The 15071-nt window shown below is 42.9% G+C and overlaps 1 protein-coding gene across 1 annotated transcript in view; it reads left to right on the top strand.

The window, feature by feature from the left end:
- Positions 1-10172, top strand: part of ERMN (ermin) — a 36287-nt gene extending 26115 nt beyond the window's left edge. Inside the window, exons 2-3 of the mRNA XM_075317238.1 lie at positions 3933-4040; positions 7349-10172. Coding sequence (XP_075173353.1) covers positions 3933-4040; positions 7349-7743 — 503 coding nt within the window. The 3' untranslated portion in view covers positions 7744-10172. The remainder of the gene's footprint in view (positions 1-3932; positions 4041-7348) is intronic.
- Positions 10173-15071: the final 4899 nt, after the last annotated feature.

Below are 15071 nucleotides of genomic sequence, written 5' to 3'. Positions count from 1 at the left end.
TTTCAATGTTTTACAATTACGTAAATCACCTGAGGGTTAAAATTGCCCATTACACCCCTACATGAATACCTTGAGGAGTGTATTTTCCACCTGTTCACTTTGTTCACTGGGTTCACTTGCAAGGGGTTTCAGTTGTTTTGGTATATCAGGGGATCTTCAAATGTAATATGGTCTCCAAAATCTATTTCAGTCAAAATGTTGCTCCTTCCATTCCAAACCCAGCTGTGTGCCCAAACATTAGTTTTGGTCCACACTTGGCTTATCGCTGTACTTAGGAGAAATTGCACAAAAAAATGTCTACTTTCTGCTGTTACCCTTGTAAAAATGAAAAAAAATTTGGGTTAAAGCAACATTTTGTTGTAAAAATATATTTTATATTTTCTCTGCTCAATGTTATAAAATGGTGTGAAGCACCTGGGGGGTTCAAGTTGCCCACCATATATCTAGATAAATTCTTTGAGGGGTTTAGTTTCCAAAATTGGGTCACTTGTAGGGGTTTCCACTGTTTAGGCACATCAGGAGCTCTGCAAACGTGACATAATCTACTAACGATTTCAGCCAATTTTGCATTCAAAAAGTCTAATGTCGCTCCTTTCCTTCTGACCCTGTCATGCACCAAAAAATTGGGGTATCCGCGTACCCAGGAGACATTGCACAAAAAATTGTTGAATGGTGCATTTTCTCTTGTTACCTTCCTGAAAATGCAAATGTGGGGCTAAAAAATACTTTTGTGGGAAAAATATGATTTTTTATTTTCTCGATGCAATGTTATAAAATTTTGTGAACCACCTGGGGGCTTAAGTTCCTCACCACAGCTCTAGATTAATTCCTTGAGGGGTTTAGTTTTCAAAATTATGTCACTTGTGGGGGGTTTCTACTGTTTAGGCACATCAGGAGCTCTGCAAACGTAACATTATCCACTGTCGATTTCAGCCAATTTTGCGTCCCAAAAGTCTAATGACGCTCCTTCCCTGCAGAGCCATGCGTTGCGCCTAAACAGTAGTTTTCCACCATATAGTCTATGGGTGTACGCAGGAGGAATTGTACAACAAATTATATGTCTACTTTCTGCTGTTACACTTGTGAAAATGAAAAAAAATTGGGGTTAAAGCAACATTTTGTTGTAAAAATGTATTTTTTATTTTCTCTGCTCAAAGTTATAAAATGCTGTGAAGCACCCGGAGGTTCCAGATGCTCACCATATCTCTAGATAAATTCCTTGAGGGGTGTAGTTTCCAAAATAGGGTCACATGTGTGGGGTTTCCACTGTTTAGGTATATAAGAGGCTCTGTAAACATGACATTATCCACTAGCAATTTCAGCCAATTTAGAGTTCCAAAAGTCTAATGGCGCTCCTACCCTTCTGAGCCCTGCCTTGCACCCAAACAGTAGTTATCCACCAGATATGGGGTATCGGCGTACTCTGGAGAAATTGCATAACAAATTGTATGTCCATTTTCTTCCTTTACCCTTGTGCAAGTGAAAAAAAGTGTGTGTTAAAGCAACATGAATGTATTTTTTCATTTTCAAGGCTCATTATTATAAAATTCTGTAAATCAACTGTGCGTTCAAGGTGCTCACCACACATGTAAATAAAATCTTTGAGGTGTTTATTTTACAAAATGGGGTCTTTGTGGGTTTACACTATTTAGGCACATCAAGAGTTTGAAAATGTGACATGTGGCATCTTCTATCGATTCCTGCAACTTTTGCGCGCCAAAGGTCAAAAAATGCTCCTTCCGTTCTGAGCCCAGCGGTGCACCCAAACAGTAGTTTCCCATCACATATGGGGTATCGGTATACTCAGGAGAAATGGCACAACAAATTGTATGCGCATTTTCTTCCGTTACCTTTGTGAAAATGCAAAATTTGGTTCTAAAGTACATTTTACATTTAATGTAAAATGTTATTTTTTCCTTCCACATTGCTTTAGTTCCTGTGAAGCACCTGAAGGGTTAATAAACTTTTTGAATGTGGTTTTGAGCAGTCTGAGGGGGCTGTTTTTAGAATGGTGTAACTTTTGGGTATTTTCTGTCTCCTAGACCTCTCAAAGTCACTTCAAATGTGATGTGGTAACTAAAAAAAATAGTTTTGTAAATTTTGTTGGAAAAATGAGAAATTACTGTTAAATTTTAACCCTTTTAACTTCTTAAAAAATATGTTTCAAAAACAGTGCTGATGTAAAGTAAACATGTGGCAAATATTATTTAACTATTTTGTGTGACATAACTCCCTGTGTTTTTAGGGCAAAACATTTTTTAAGTTTGAAAATTATAACATTTTCATCAAATTTCTGATATTTTCCACAAACAAAAACATAGTCCTAAATTTATGAAGAACATGAACTACAATATGTCATAAACATATTCTCACAATTACTGGGATCTGTTGAAGTGTTACAGAGTTATTACATCATAAAGTGACACTGGTCAGAATTGAAAAGAATGACCTGGTCAGGAAGGTGAAAACAGGTTGGGGGGGTGAAAGAGTTAAGTCTTCCTTGTAAAATATTGTCACTGGTGTGTCACGGTTGATAAACAATCCCGTGGTGTCCGGCTGAAGAAGGTCGCAGTGTTTGGCTGCACAAACTGCTCCCTGACATTCTATTTGTCCTGCTGTGGTATAAATTGTATCCTATGTATCTTCTCTACTTGGAGTTAATTCCTTTACTTTAGGACCCTGCAGATATCCTCACCTTTCAGCTGTTAATCATCATCACTTCCCCTTGTGTCCTTCAATACCCACATTTCATCTTGGTGTTTGCTGGTGATAGAGTTATATTCCTATACAGGCCTTGGATGCATGCAGTCGGCTTGTACAGTGGAACCTCGCTTAACGAGTAACCCAGTTAGCAAGTATTTCGCAAAGCTTGCTGTAAATTTGTAACTCAGTTTGCGAGCAAGCTTTGCTGAATGAGCAAAATACTCACCGCACACACTTCCGGTTCTGTACATCCACCGCACTCTAACCCGCTCTTGCAGTCTGCACAAACACACACAAACACACAAGCAAACACAAGCACGCGCACACACACATATTATGCTCACTTTACCTTCCGTTCTATCGCCGGCCTCCTGGTTCTTGTAGTTCGCCGGTACAGGATGTGAATCGGGTAACCATCGCGATGAGGGAGGAACGTCCGCTGTCAGACGCTACTCAAAGGCAGTGCGCTGACCAATCAGAGGCAAATGGCTCCTGCCTTTGACGTCAGCGCTGTGGCAGCCAAAGTTCCTGCCTCGTCGCGATGGTTACCTGATACACATCCTGTACCGGCGAACGGCAAGATCCAGGAGACCGGCGATGGAACTGAAGGTAAGGTGAGCAGAATATGTGTATGTGCGTGCATGTTTGTACGTGTTTGTTCGTGTTTGTACATGTATGGAAGGGCAAAATAGGGGACCAGGATGGGACATTTAACAAGTTGTGGAAGGAATTGTCTGCATTGCAATGATTTCCTATGGGAGATCTTGCTTTGCTGAATGAGTAACTTGGTTAACAAGCCACTCCCAGAACGGATTGTTCTCGTTAACCAAGGTTCCACTGATTCATCTGGAGAAACATTGTTTTCTGTTACTGCACTTCTCCTAGAGTCACTCTGGACATAGGTTGTTCATATACTTTCCCCTGTGTTTGTTCCCTGTGTGTTCTTTAGAGCTTAGTGGGGTTGACTCATCCCATCCGTTCCCTACCTAGGGCCTAGTTCAGGGTCAGCCAGGGTCAGGTATCCTGCTTGGCGCATAGGTGCGGAACCTATCTAGGGTGGTTAGAGGAGCTAGCGGAAGATTTGGTCAGGGGTCACCATCTCCCCCTTCCCTAGACACAAGGTGTCTAAGGACAAATTTTCCCTATGAAATATCTATGTCCTCTTTACCATGTATCTCGGCAATCTTCAGCAACATCACCGGTGCCCACTATGTGACTTTTTTTTTCAGAGCGAAAAGAAGAGAATAATACTATTTTGGAAAAAGTACCGGATGTGTTGGACAACCATGAAAAAGAATTTAAAGACTTCAAGGAAGACGGATGTCAAACAAGAATAGGTAGGTTCATTTATGGAAATTATTGTAACCTTTATTTCTTTGGGTGCATTATACAGTACTAGGGGGGGAAATTCCTACTCAACTTTCAAGAAAAGTATCCAATCTGCTATTGACCATCATTGGATTAACCAATTCATCATCTCGTCATATAAAGATCCATCGACTAATACAGAAACTGAATACATTAATGTAGAAATTTCCTTATGTTTGGACAACATTCCCTAGACAGACTGTCCATTCATATATTTGGACATTGTTATTAAATTTGTCAGAGTTATTTTTCCCTAAATAAATAACTTTATCTTACTATTACGTTATTATTATGTTACTATTATGTTACCAGTGATGAGTGAGCACTACCATGCTTGGGTGCTCGGGTCTGGTAACTAGTGATGAGTGGGCACTACCATGCTCGGGTGCTCGGGTCTGGTAACTAGTGATGAGCGAGCACTACCATGCTTGGGTGCTCGGGTCTGGTAACTAGTGATGAGTGGACACTACCATGCTTGGGTGCTCGGGTCTGGTAACTAGTGATGAGCGGGCACTACCATGCTCGGGTGCTCAGTACTCGTAACTAGTGATGAGCGAGCACTACCATGCTCAGGTGCTCAGTACTCGTAACTAGTGATGAGCGGGCACTACCATGCTCGGGTGCTTGGTACTTGTAACTAGTGATGAGTGAGCACTACCATGCTCAGGTGCTCAGTACTCGTAACTAGTGATGAGTGAGCACTACCATGCTCGGGTGCTCAGTACTTGTAACTAGTGATGAGCGAGCACTACCATGTTCGGGTGCTCAGTACTCGTAACTAGTGATGAGCGAGCACTACCATGCTTTGGTGCTCGGGTCTGGTAACTAGTGATGAGTGGGCACTACCATGCTTGGGTGCTCGGGTCTGGTAAGTAGTGATGAGCGGGCACTACCATGCTCGGGTGCTCAGTACTCGTAACTAGTGATGAGCGAGCACTACCATGCTCAGGTGCTCAGTACTCGTAACTAGTGATGAGCGGGCACTACCATGCTCGGGTGCTTGGTACTTGTAACTAGTGATGAGTGAGCACTACCATGCTCAGGTGCTCAGTACTCGTAACTAGTGATGAGTGAGCACTACCATGCTCGGGTGCTCAGTACTTGTAACTAGTGATGAGCGAGCACTACCATGTTCGGGTGCTCAGTACTCGTAACTAGTGATGAGCGGGCACTATCATGCTCAGGTGCTCAGTACTCGTAACTAGTGATGAGCGGGCACTACCATGCTCGGGTGCTTGGTACTTGTAACTAGTGATGAGTGAGCACTACCATGCTCAGGTGCTCAGTACTCGTAACTAGTGATGAGCGGGCACTACCATGCTCGGGTGCTCAGTACTTGTAACTAGTGATGAGCGAGCACTACCATGCTCAGGTGCTCAGTACTTGTAACTAGTGATGAGCGGGCACTACCATGCTTGAGTGCTCAGTACTCGTAACTAGTGATGAGTGAGCACTACCATGCTCAGGTGCTCAGTACTTGTAACTAGTGATGAGTGAGCACTACCATGCTCAGGTGCTCAGTACTTGTAACTAGTGATGAGCGAGCACTACCATGCTCAGGTGCTCAGTACTTGTAACTAGTGATGAGCGAGCACTACTATGCTTGAGCGCTCGGTACTCGTAACTAGTGATGAGCGGGCACTACCATGCTCGGGTGCTCAGTACTGGTAACTGGTGATGATCGGGCACTACCATGCTCAGGTGCTCAGTACTCGTAACTAGTGATGAGTGAGCACTACCATGCTCGGGTGCTCAGTACTTGTAACTAGTGATGAGCGGGCACTACCATGCTTGAGTGCTCAGTACTCATACCTAGTGATGAGCGGGCACTACCATGCTCAGGTGCTCAGTACTTGTAACTAGTGATGAGCGAGCACTACTATGCTTGAGCGCTCGGTACTCGTAACTAGTGATGAGCGAGCACTACCATGCTCAGGTGCTCAGTACTTGTAACTAGTGATGAGCGAGCACTACTATGCTTGAGCTCTCGGTACTCGTAACTAGTAATGAGCGAGCATCTAGGATGCACAAATTTACCACACCTTTGCCCTTAAAATTGTGTACTTTAAACTGATGATCAAACAATTTCTGATAAAACACAACAATGAGATCGACATAACCAGATTACATGCAGTCCAGGGTATCTAGCCAGATGGTGGTCCCCATATAAAGACTATGGGGAACAGAAACTGTGGCAAATAGGTAGGAGCAAGCGCTACATACTCACCGATCACCGGCACAGCTGTCACACTGCCAGCCAAGATACAGCCTCACAGCTGGGGGCTGATATTCTCAGGCTGGAGAGACCCAAGTCATTGGGAGCCCACACAGCCTAAAAATATCAGCCAGCAGCCGGCCGGAATTGCCGCATCCAATAGATGCGACAGTCCTGGGAGCTTACCCGGCTCATCCCGTTGCCCTGGTGCGGTTGCAAACGGGGTAATATATGGGGTTGATACCAGATGTGTAATGTCACCTGGCATCAAGCCCAAAGGTTATTAATGTCACGGCGTCTATCAGATACCCGACATCACCAACCCAGTCAGTAATTAAAAAAAAAAAATAGACGACAAACACATTTTTATTTGAAAAAACAATCCTCAAAACATTCCCTCTTTCACTAATTTATTGGTAAGAAAAAATAAATCTGGGTCTGGCGTAATCCAATAAGGGGGTCCCACGACGATCCATACTCACTGTCCCAGTCAATGAGGAGCAGAATGTTCCCAATTGGCTGGGACAGCAGTGCAGTGACCTGAGCTAACATCATGAGGTCAGCCCAGGTCACTGCAGGGGATGACCAGCGCTGACTTCAGGAGGTTAGCAAGGTACATTACCTGCGGTGATGGAAGCCGCTGCACTCCTGATGTCAGCGCTCGTCACTGAGTTCAATGACCACCGCATTCACAAGCGAAGTATCGCGAGCGGCCCGTGACGTCACCGCTCGTCACAGTCTCGGGCTGCCTGCGAGAGGTGATGTGAGAACGCCGTGGTCAGTGACGGTGCGCATAATTGACTGCTGCTCCTTTCATTCCTTATAGGGTTGCCAAGCACTGCGCTTTTTCCAGCAGCGCCATACAGAATGAATATAGCTGTTTTATAAAAACAGGACATAGTATTTGTCATTACTGCCTAATAGGAAAGTGCATTTCATAGCTTGACTGCTCTAACTGCAAAGAACCCTTTCCAACTCTTTATTGATGTTTTCATGTTTAACTAAATTAACTATAAACAAAAAATAAATTCCATTCTTTAATTATGTTCCATTTTTGCCCAGAAATAGATATTGATAAGGTTCCATCTTCAAGTCCAGAAGACATAAGCCAACAGGACAAAGATCAAGATGGGAATAAAGTGGAAACACCAGATATATTGTTGTATCAGGAAAGTCACCACCAAACTGGCACGGGTGATATCCTGATTGAACCAGAGGAAGAGAATACATCCACGGAGACCGACATCTACTATGGGGATGGGTCATACGATGAGCGCGAAAATGGAAGAATGGTTAGTCCGCATGGCCAACATCTTGACCCTAATGAAATGGCTGGAAGCAGACCAGATATCTCCAGACACAGCTACTCCAAATATGACACCGTATCATACCGCAAAATCCGGAAAGGAAACACAAAGCAGCGGATTGATGAGTTTGAGTCGATGGTTAATCTGTGACATCAAGGATGAAGGCTCCATACATTTATATATATGTACAACCAATGGAAGAAAATAGGCCAATATTCTTAAGTGCCCAAATTTTATCCCAATACCTCAAGTCTGGAAATAAGTCAATTGTTGAACTTTACAAAGTGGTTAAAATATATAAAAACAAAAATATAGCAACAGTAACAAGCACCATACGGATGAGCGCATTATACCACCGTCTATAAATCTGTTCACAGCCTCGCCCGTAACTGGATTGCGAAACTCAAGGACCGTTGGGCGACGTTCAGCCGCTCTTCATCCAAAAAACGTCTAGCTTTGTAGTTTCCTAACGTGGACTTCCCATTTTGATATCTAGCAAGAACAAAGTATATTAACCTCATTTATATAACCAGAAATTGGATACAATGCCTCTAACCCTTGGTTTTGTGGTCGATGATATTATTTCCTGTTTGATTAAATTGTGAGAAGATAGAGAAGATTTTGCGCTTTTGCTTTTGCATTACATCCTCGTATGTGGGCGAATAAGCAGCTTACATTTACTGTTCCAAATTAAAAAAGGAGAATGCAGAATAAAAATGACTACAGTATATACAGTCATATGAAAAAGTTTGGGCACCCCTATTAATGTTAACCTTTTTTCTTTATAACAATTTGGGTTTTCAGTTTCATATATCTAATAACTGATGGACTCTAATATTTCTGGATTGAAATGAGGTTTATTGTACTAACAGAAAATGTGCAATCCGCATTTAAACAAAATTTGACAGGTGCAAAAGTATGGGCACCTCAACATAAAAGTGACATTAATATTTTGTAGATCCTCCTTTTGCAGAAATCACAGCCTCTAGTCGCTTCCTGTAGCTTTTAATGAGTTCCTGGATCCTGGATAAAGGTAGATTTGACCATTCCTGTTTACAAAACAATTCCAGTTCAGTTAAGTTTGATGGTCGCCGAGCATGGACAGCATGCTTCACATCATCCCACAGATGTTCAATGATATTCAGGTCTGGGGACTGGGATGGCCATTCCAGAACATTGTAATTGTTCCTCTGCATGAATGCCTAGATTTGGAGCGGTGTTTTGGATCATTGTCTTGCTGAAATATCCATCCCCTGCGTAACTTCAACTTCGTCACTGATTCTTGCACATTATTGTCAAGAATCTGCTGATACTGAGTTGAATCCATGCGACCCTCAACTTTAACAAGATTCCCGGTGCCGGCATTGGCCACACAGCCCCAAAGCATGATGGAACCTCCACCAAATTTTACTGTGGGTAGCCAGTGCTTTTCTTGGAATGCCGTTTTTTTTTGCCTCCATGCATAACGCCTTTTTGTATGACCAAACAACTCAATCTTTGTTTCATGAGTCCACAGAACCTTCTTCCAAAATGTAACTGGCTTGTCCAAATGTCCTTTGCATACCTCAGGCGACTCTGTTTGTGGCGTGCTTGGAGAAACGGCTTCTTTCGCATCACTCTCCCATACAGCTTCTCCTTGTGCAACGTGTGCTGTATTGTTGACCGATGCACATTGACACCATCTGCAGCAAGATGATGCTGCAGGTCTTTGGAGGTGGTCTGTGGATTGTCCTTGACTGTTCTCACCATTCTTCTTCTCTGCCTTTCTGATATTTTTCTTGGCCTGCCACTTCTGGGCTTAACAAGAACTGTACCTGTGTTCTTCCATTTCCTTACTATGTTCCTCACAGTGGAAACTGACAGTTTAAATCTCTGAGACAACTTTTTGTACCTTCCCCTGAACAACTATGTTGAATAATCTTTGTTTTCAGATCATTTGAGAGTTGTTTTGAGGAGCCCATGATGCCACTCTTCATAGGAGATTCCAATAGGAGAACAACTTGCAAGTGGCCACCTTAAATACCTTTTCTCATGATTGGATGCACCTGCCTATGAAGTTCAAAGCTCAATGAGGTTACAAAACCAATTTAGTGCTTTAGTAAGTCAGTAAAAAGTAGTTAGGAGTATTCAAATCAAGAAATTGATAAGGGTGCCCATACTTTTGCACCGTCCAAATTTGGTTTAAATGCGGATTGCACATTTTCTGTTAGTACAATAAACCTCATTTCAATCCAGAAATATTATTCAGTCCATCAGTTATTAGATATATGAAACTGAAATAGCTGCTGCAAAAACCCAAATTGTTATAAAGAAAAAAAGTTAACATTAATAGGGGTGCCCAAACTTTTTCATATGACTGTAAGTAATATGTTATGTATGAATATAGTACTAATGTGCACGCTGATGAAATAAACTCCCCCGCAGTACCTGCGTATATGTTGGATAATTAATTTAATATATTTGTGTGGATTTATGTTTTTGTGGATTCCTTTTTAAAGTCTATGGACACCTTTACTATGAAAAAATGATTTTTAGATTTTGGTGGTTAACATTAGATAATAAAATTACACTAAATTTCACCCTGTGTTCTCCATCCCTTCTTTTATTTTTACACAATTTGATCCAAGATTCAGATTTTTCTCTTGTGTGAGTGACTCTCCCAGTAATACAGGCTGGATGTGAATGCTTGTATATTAGCACAGCTCCAATACTTTACTTTTTTTCCTCTTAAAAGGAATTGGTCATCTGATTTATACTGCCCAAACTACTTGCAAAATAAGTAGGGTATGCTCACAGTCCCCAGTGCTGCATATGCTCCCAGCGTCCCCAGTATATGTATGCCCTCCGCTAACCACAGTAATGTGCATACACCCCATCATTTCCGGTATGTGTATGCCCACCACTGACCCCAGTAATATGTATGTCCTCCACTAGCTCCAGTAATGTTTATGCCCCTCAGTGTCCCCAGTATATGTTTGCCCCCACTGGCCCCAGTAATGTGTATGCCCCTCAGTGTCCCCATTATATGTATGTCCCCCACTGGCCCCAGTAATGTGTATGATCCTCAGTGTCCCCAGTAATGTGTATACCCTCCACTGGCTGCAGTAATGTGTATGCCCTCCACTAGCCTCAGTAATGTGTATGCCCCTCAGTGTCCCCAGTATATGTATGCCCTCCACTGGCCCCATTAATGTGTATGCCCTCCACTGGCCCCATTAATGTGTATGCCCTCCACTGGCCCCAGTAATGTGTATGCCCTCCACTGGCCACAGTAATGTGTATGCCCCTCAGTGTCTATGCAACCCAGTCATGCGTATGCTCCCCCAGTGATCTCTTTGCCCCCAGCCTCCTCTGTGATGTATTTACTGTAGCCCCCATGTCTCCTCTGATGTATATACAGTAGTCTCAGTGTGAGGCAATGTCTTTTAACACTAGAACTACTGAGGTAGTCATTTTGACTACTTTGCACTATGTATTTCTATATAGGTGTCACGAGTCCAGTAGTTCTAGTGTTAAAGTGACGGCCATCAATCACCACAGCACAGCCACATGCCCAGGAGGAGCTGGATTGTAGGCAATCGGGGAGGTGACTGAGGCTGCTACTGACTTCCCTATATTAAAAAAACCCTCTAATTTTCCTATGTGTGTATGTATGATGTGTGTCTCTATGCACAGTGCCTTGCGAAAGTATTTGGCCCCCTTGAATTATTCAACCTTTTCCCACATTTCAGGCTTCAAACAAAGATAAAAATTTTAATGCTATGGTGAAGAATCACCAACAAGTGGACACAATTGTGAAGTTGAACGGAATTTATTGCTTATTGTAAACTTTTGTAAAAAAGAAGAAACTGAAAATTGGGGCGTGCAATATTATTCATCCCCTTTACTTTCAGTGCAGCAAACTCACTCCAGGAGTTCATTGAGGATCTCTGAATGATCCAATGTTGTCCTAAATGACTGATGATGATACATATAAGCCCCTGTGTGTGATCAAGTCTGCGTATAAATGCACCTGCTCTGTGATAGTCTCATTGTTCTGTATAAATAGCAGAGAGCATCATGAAGACCAAGGAACACACCAGGCAGGTCCGTGATACTGTTGTGGAGACGTTTAAAGCCGGATTTAGTTACAAAAAGATTTCCAAAACTTTAAACATCCCAAGAAGCACTGTGCAAGTGATCATATTGAAATGGAAGGAGTATCATACCACTGCAAATCTACCAAGACCCGGATGTCCATCCAAACTATCATCTCAAACAAGGAGAAGACTGATCAGAGATGCAGCCAAGAGGCCCATGATCACTCTGGATGAGCTGCAGAGATCTACAGCTGAGGTGGGAGAGTCTGTCCATAGGACAACAATCAGTCGTACACTGCACAAATCTGGCCTTTATGGAAGAGTGGCAAGAAGAAAGCCATTTCTCAAAGATATCCATAAAAAGTATCGTTTAACACTAGAACTACTGAGGTAGTCATTTTGACTATTTTGCACTATGTATTTCTATATAGGTGTCACGAGTCCAGTAGTTCTAGTGTTAAAGTTTGCCACAAGCCACCTGGGAGACACCAAACATGTGGAAGAAGGTGCTCTGGTCAAATTAAACCAAAATTGAACTTTTTGGGCACAATGCCAAACGATATTTTTGGTGTAAAAGCAACACAGCTCATCACCCTGAACACACCATCCCCACTGTCAGACATGGTGGTGGCAGCATCATGGTTTGGACCTGCTTTTCTTCAGCAGGGACAGGGAAGATGGTTAAAATTGATGGGAAGATGGATGGAGCCAAATACAGGACCATTCTTGAAGAAAACCTGTTGGAGTCTGCAAAAGATCTGAGACTGGGATGATTTGTCTTCCAACAAGACAATGATCCCAAACATAAAGCAAAATCTACAATGAAATTGTTCAAAAATAAATGTATCTTAAGTGTTAGAATGGCCAAGTCACAGTCCAGACCTGAACCCAATCGAGAATCTGTGGAAAAAGCTGAAAACTGCTGTTCACAAACGCCTCCATCCAACCTCACTCAGCTCCAGCTGTTTACAAAGGAAGAATGGGCGAGAATTTCAGTCTCTTGCTGTGCAAAATGGATAGACACATACCCCAAGAGACTGCAGCTGTAATCGCAGCAAAAGGTGGCGCTACAAAGTATAAAGGGGATGAATAATATTGCACCCCCAATTTTCAGTTAATTAAAAAAGCTTAAAATAAGCAATACATTTCGTTTCTCTTCACAATTGTGTCCACTTGTTGCTAATTCTTCACCATAAAATTTAATTTTTTTATCTTTGTTTGAAGCCTGAAATCTGGGAAAAGGTTGAAAAATTCAATGGGGCTGAATACTTTTGCAAGGCACTGTAGATTTCAACTCGAATTCTGGCACGTAACCTAATCCTAATGTTGTTATGTCTAAACTAGTTTGTAAGATAAAAATCAGAATTTACAGCAGCAATTTGTTTGCCTTATATTCTCCATAAAGTCGTCTTTCTTTACTCTTTCTGCTATAAACAATCACAGTTCTTGTGTTTTTTTTCTGTTTCCTATTAAGCACTAACAGAGCCGCATTGATCACAGAGGCCTGAAAGAATGAATCCTCTGCGAGCAGAACAGCGGCCCCTTTGTACATACGTGGAGCCGTAAGCTGTGTGATTACAGTATTATGGTAATGTGGACCAGATTTACTAAACCAATGCAAGGTTTCTAGTCTAGGCCTGAAGATATAAACTAATGGATCTCCAAACTTACAACTAATGATGAGCGGGCACTACCATGCTCGGGTGCTCAGTACTGGTAACTAGTGATGAGCGAGCACTACCATGCTCGGGTGCTCAGTACTCGTAACTAGTGATGAACGAGCACTACCATGCTCAGGTGCTCAGTACTGGTAACTAGTGATGAGCGGGCACTACCATGCTCGGGTGCTCAGTACTGGTAACTAGTGATGAGCGGGCACTACCATGCTCGGGTGCTCAGTACTGGTAACTAGTGATGAGCGGGCACTACCATGCTCGGGTGCTCAGTACTGGTAACTAGTGATGAGCGGGCACTACCATGCTCAGGTGCTCAGTACTCGTAACTAGTGATGAGCGGGCACTACCATGCTCAGGTGCTCAGTACTCGTAACTAGTGATGAGCGGACACTACCATGCTCAGGTGCTCAGTACTCGTAACTAGTGATGAGCGGGCACTACCATGCTCAGGTGCTCAGTACTCGTAACTAGTGATGAGCGGGCACTACCATGCTCTGGTGCTCGGTACTCGTAACTAGTGATGAGCGGGCACTACCATGCTCGGGTGCTCAGTACTCCTAACTAGTGATGAGTGAGCACTACCATGCTCGGGTGCTCAGTACTCATAACTAGTGATGAGCGGGCACTACCATGCTCGGGTGCTCAGTACTCGTAACTAGTGATGAGCGGGCACTACCATGCTCAGGTGCTCTGTACTCTATAGAATCACAGTTTTCTCTGCTGCAGATTTAGCTTAGAACGTGGAGCTGTGTATAACCCCACCCACAACACTGATTGGCAACTTTCTGTGTACATTGCATATTGATAGAAAGCTGTTAATCAGTGGCGAAGATGAGGTTGAACAAGGAAGCACAAGACACCAAGTCCTCTAGTGATAAACTCCTGCTGATAAAACACTGATTTTATGGAAAGAGCAACACACAGCTCAGTAGGTGACACATCACTAGAATCAGGGTCTTTCCCCCTACCCCCTCCCCCGTATCTGCTCCCAGATTGCATAGAAAAAAAAACTTGTATAATTATGTTCAGGTCCCCTTTCTATGAACAAGAAAGCAGAGACATCACTTAAAGAGGTACTACCGTATTAAAAATTTGGGGCTTCACTGATTGGGCAGCCCTAGACTGGTGCTTTTTCCTCAAATATTATCCAGGAAATTATCAAAACTGTCACGATCGCCTCTCTATTTTTGGAGACTATTGATGGATTCAGGGTTGGGATCCCTTATGTTTATCTGGGACTTTACATTTAAACGTGGTTTAATTTCTTTCAGTGTATCATGAGTTAAAGTCAGTTTTGTTTCCAACAGTTCCTGGCTAAGTAATTCAGCTGCTTTGTAGTCACGCCCCTTCAGGTTTAAGTATAGGTGTTTCCCAGCAATCCTTGCTGAAAATACAAACTCATTGTTCTCTGGCCACCTTGGTGTAAGGTCCTGCTGAGGAGTTGTCCTGAACTCAGGCTTTATCCTTTTTTCTTTGCCATTTCCCCGGACTGTCTTTCTTTCCCTTGTGTCTTATTAGTGCAGCGGTGAGTCCAGTGAACCTCACCTGCCTCTCACTAGCCAGGACATCTACAGGGCTTTTCAGGTTCCTGCTCGGTGACAGTTGCAGAGACTGTATAGGGACTGGCTAGGAGAGTACGGCAGCTGCAGGTGAGGATAGGAGGTGTCCCACTGTCTCCTCTCACTAGCTCCAGCGCCCTTTGTTGTTATTGTGTCCCTGATGT

Source organism: Anomaloglossus baeobatrachus, chromosome 7, assembly GCF_048569485.1.
Source record: "Anomaloglossus baeobatrachus isolate aAnoBae1 chromosome 7, aAnoBae1.hap1, whole genome shotgun sequence".
Taxonomy (NCBI): domain Eukaryota; kingdom Metazoa; phylum Chordata; class Amphibia; order Anura; family Aromobatidae; genus Anomaloglossus; species Anomaloglossus baeobatrachus.
This window is presented reverse-complemented; position numbering and strand designations above follow the sequence as displayed.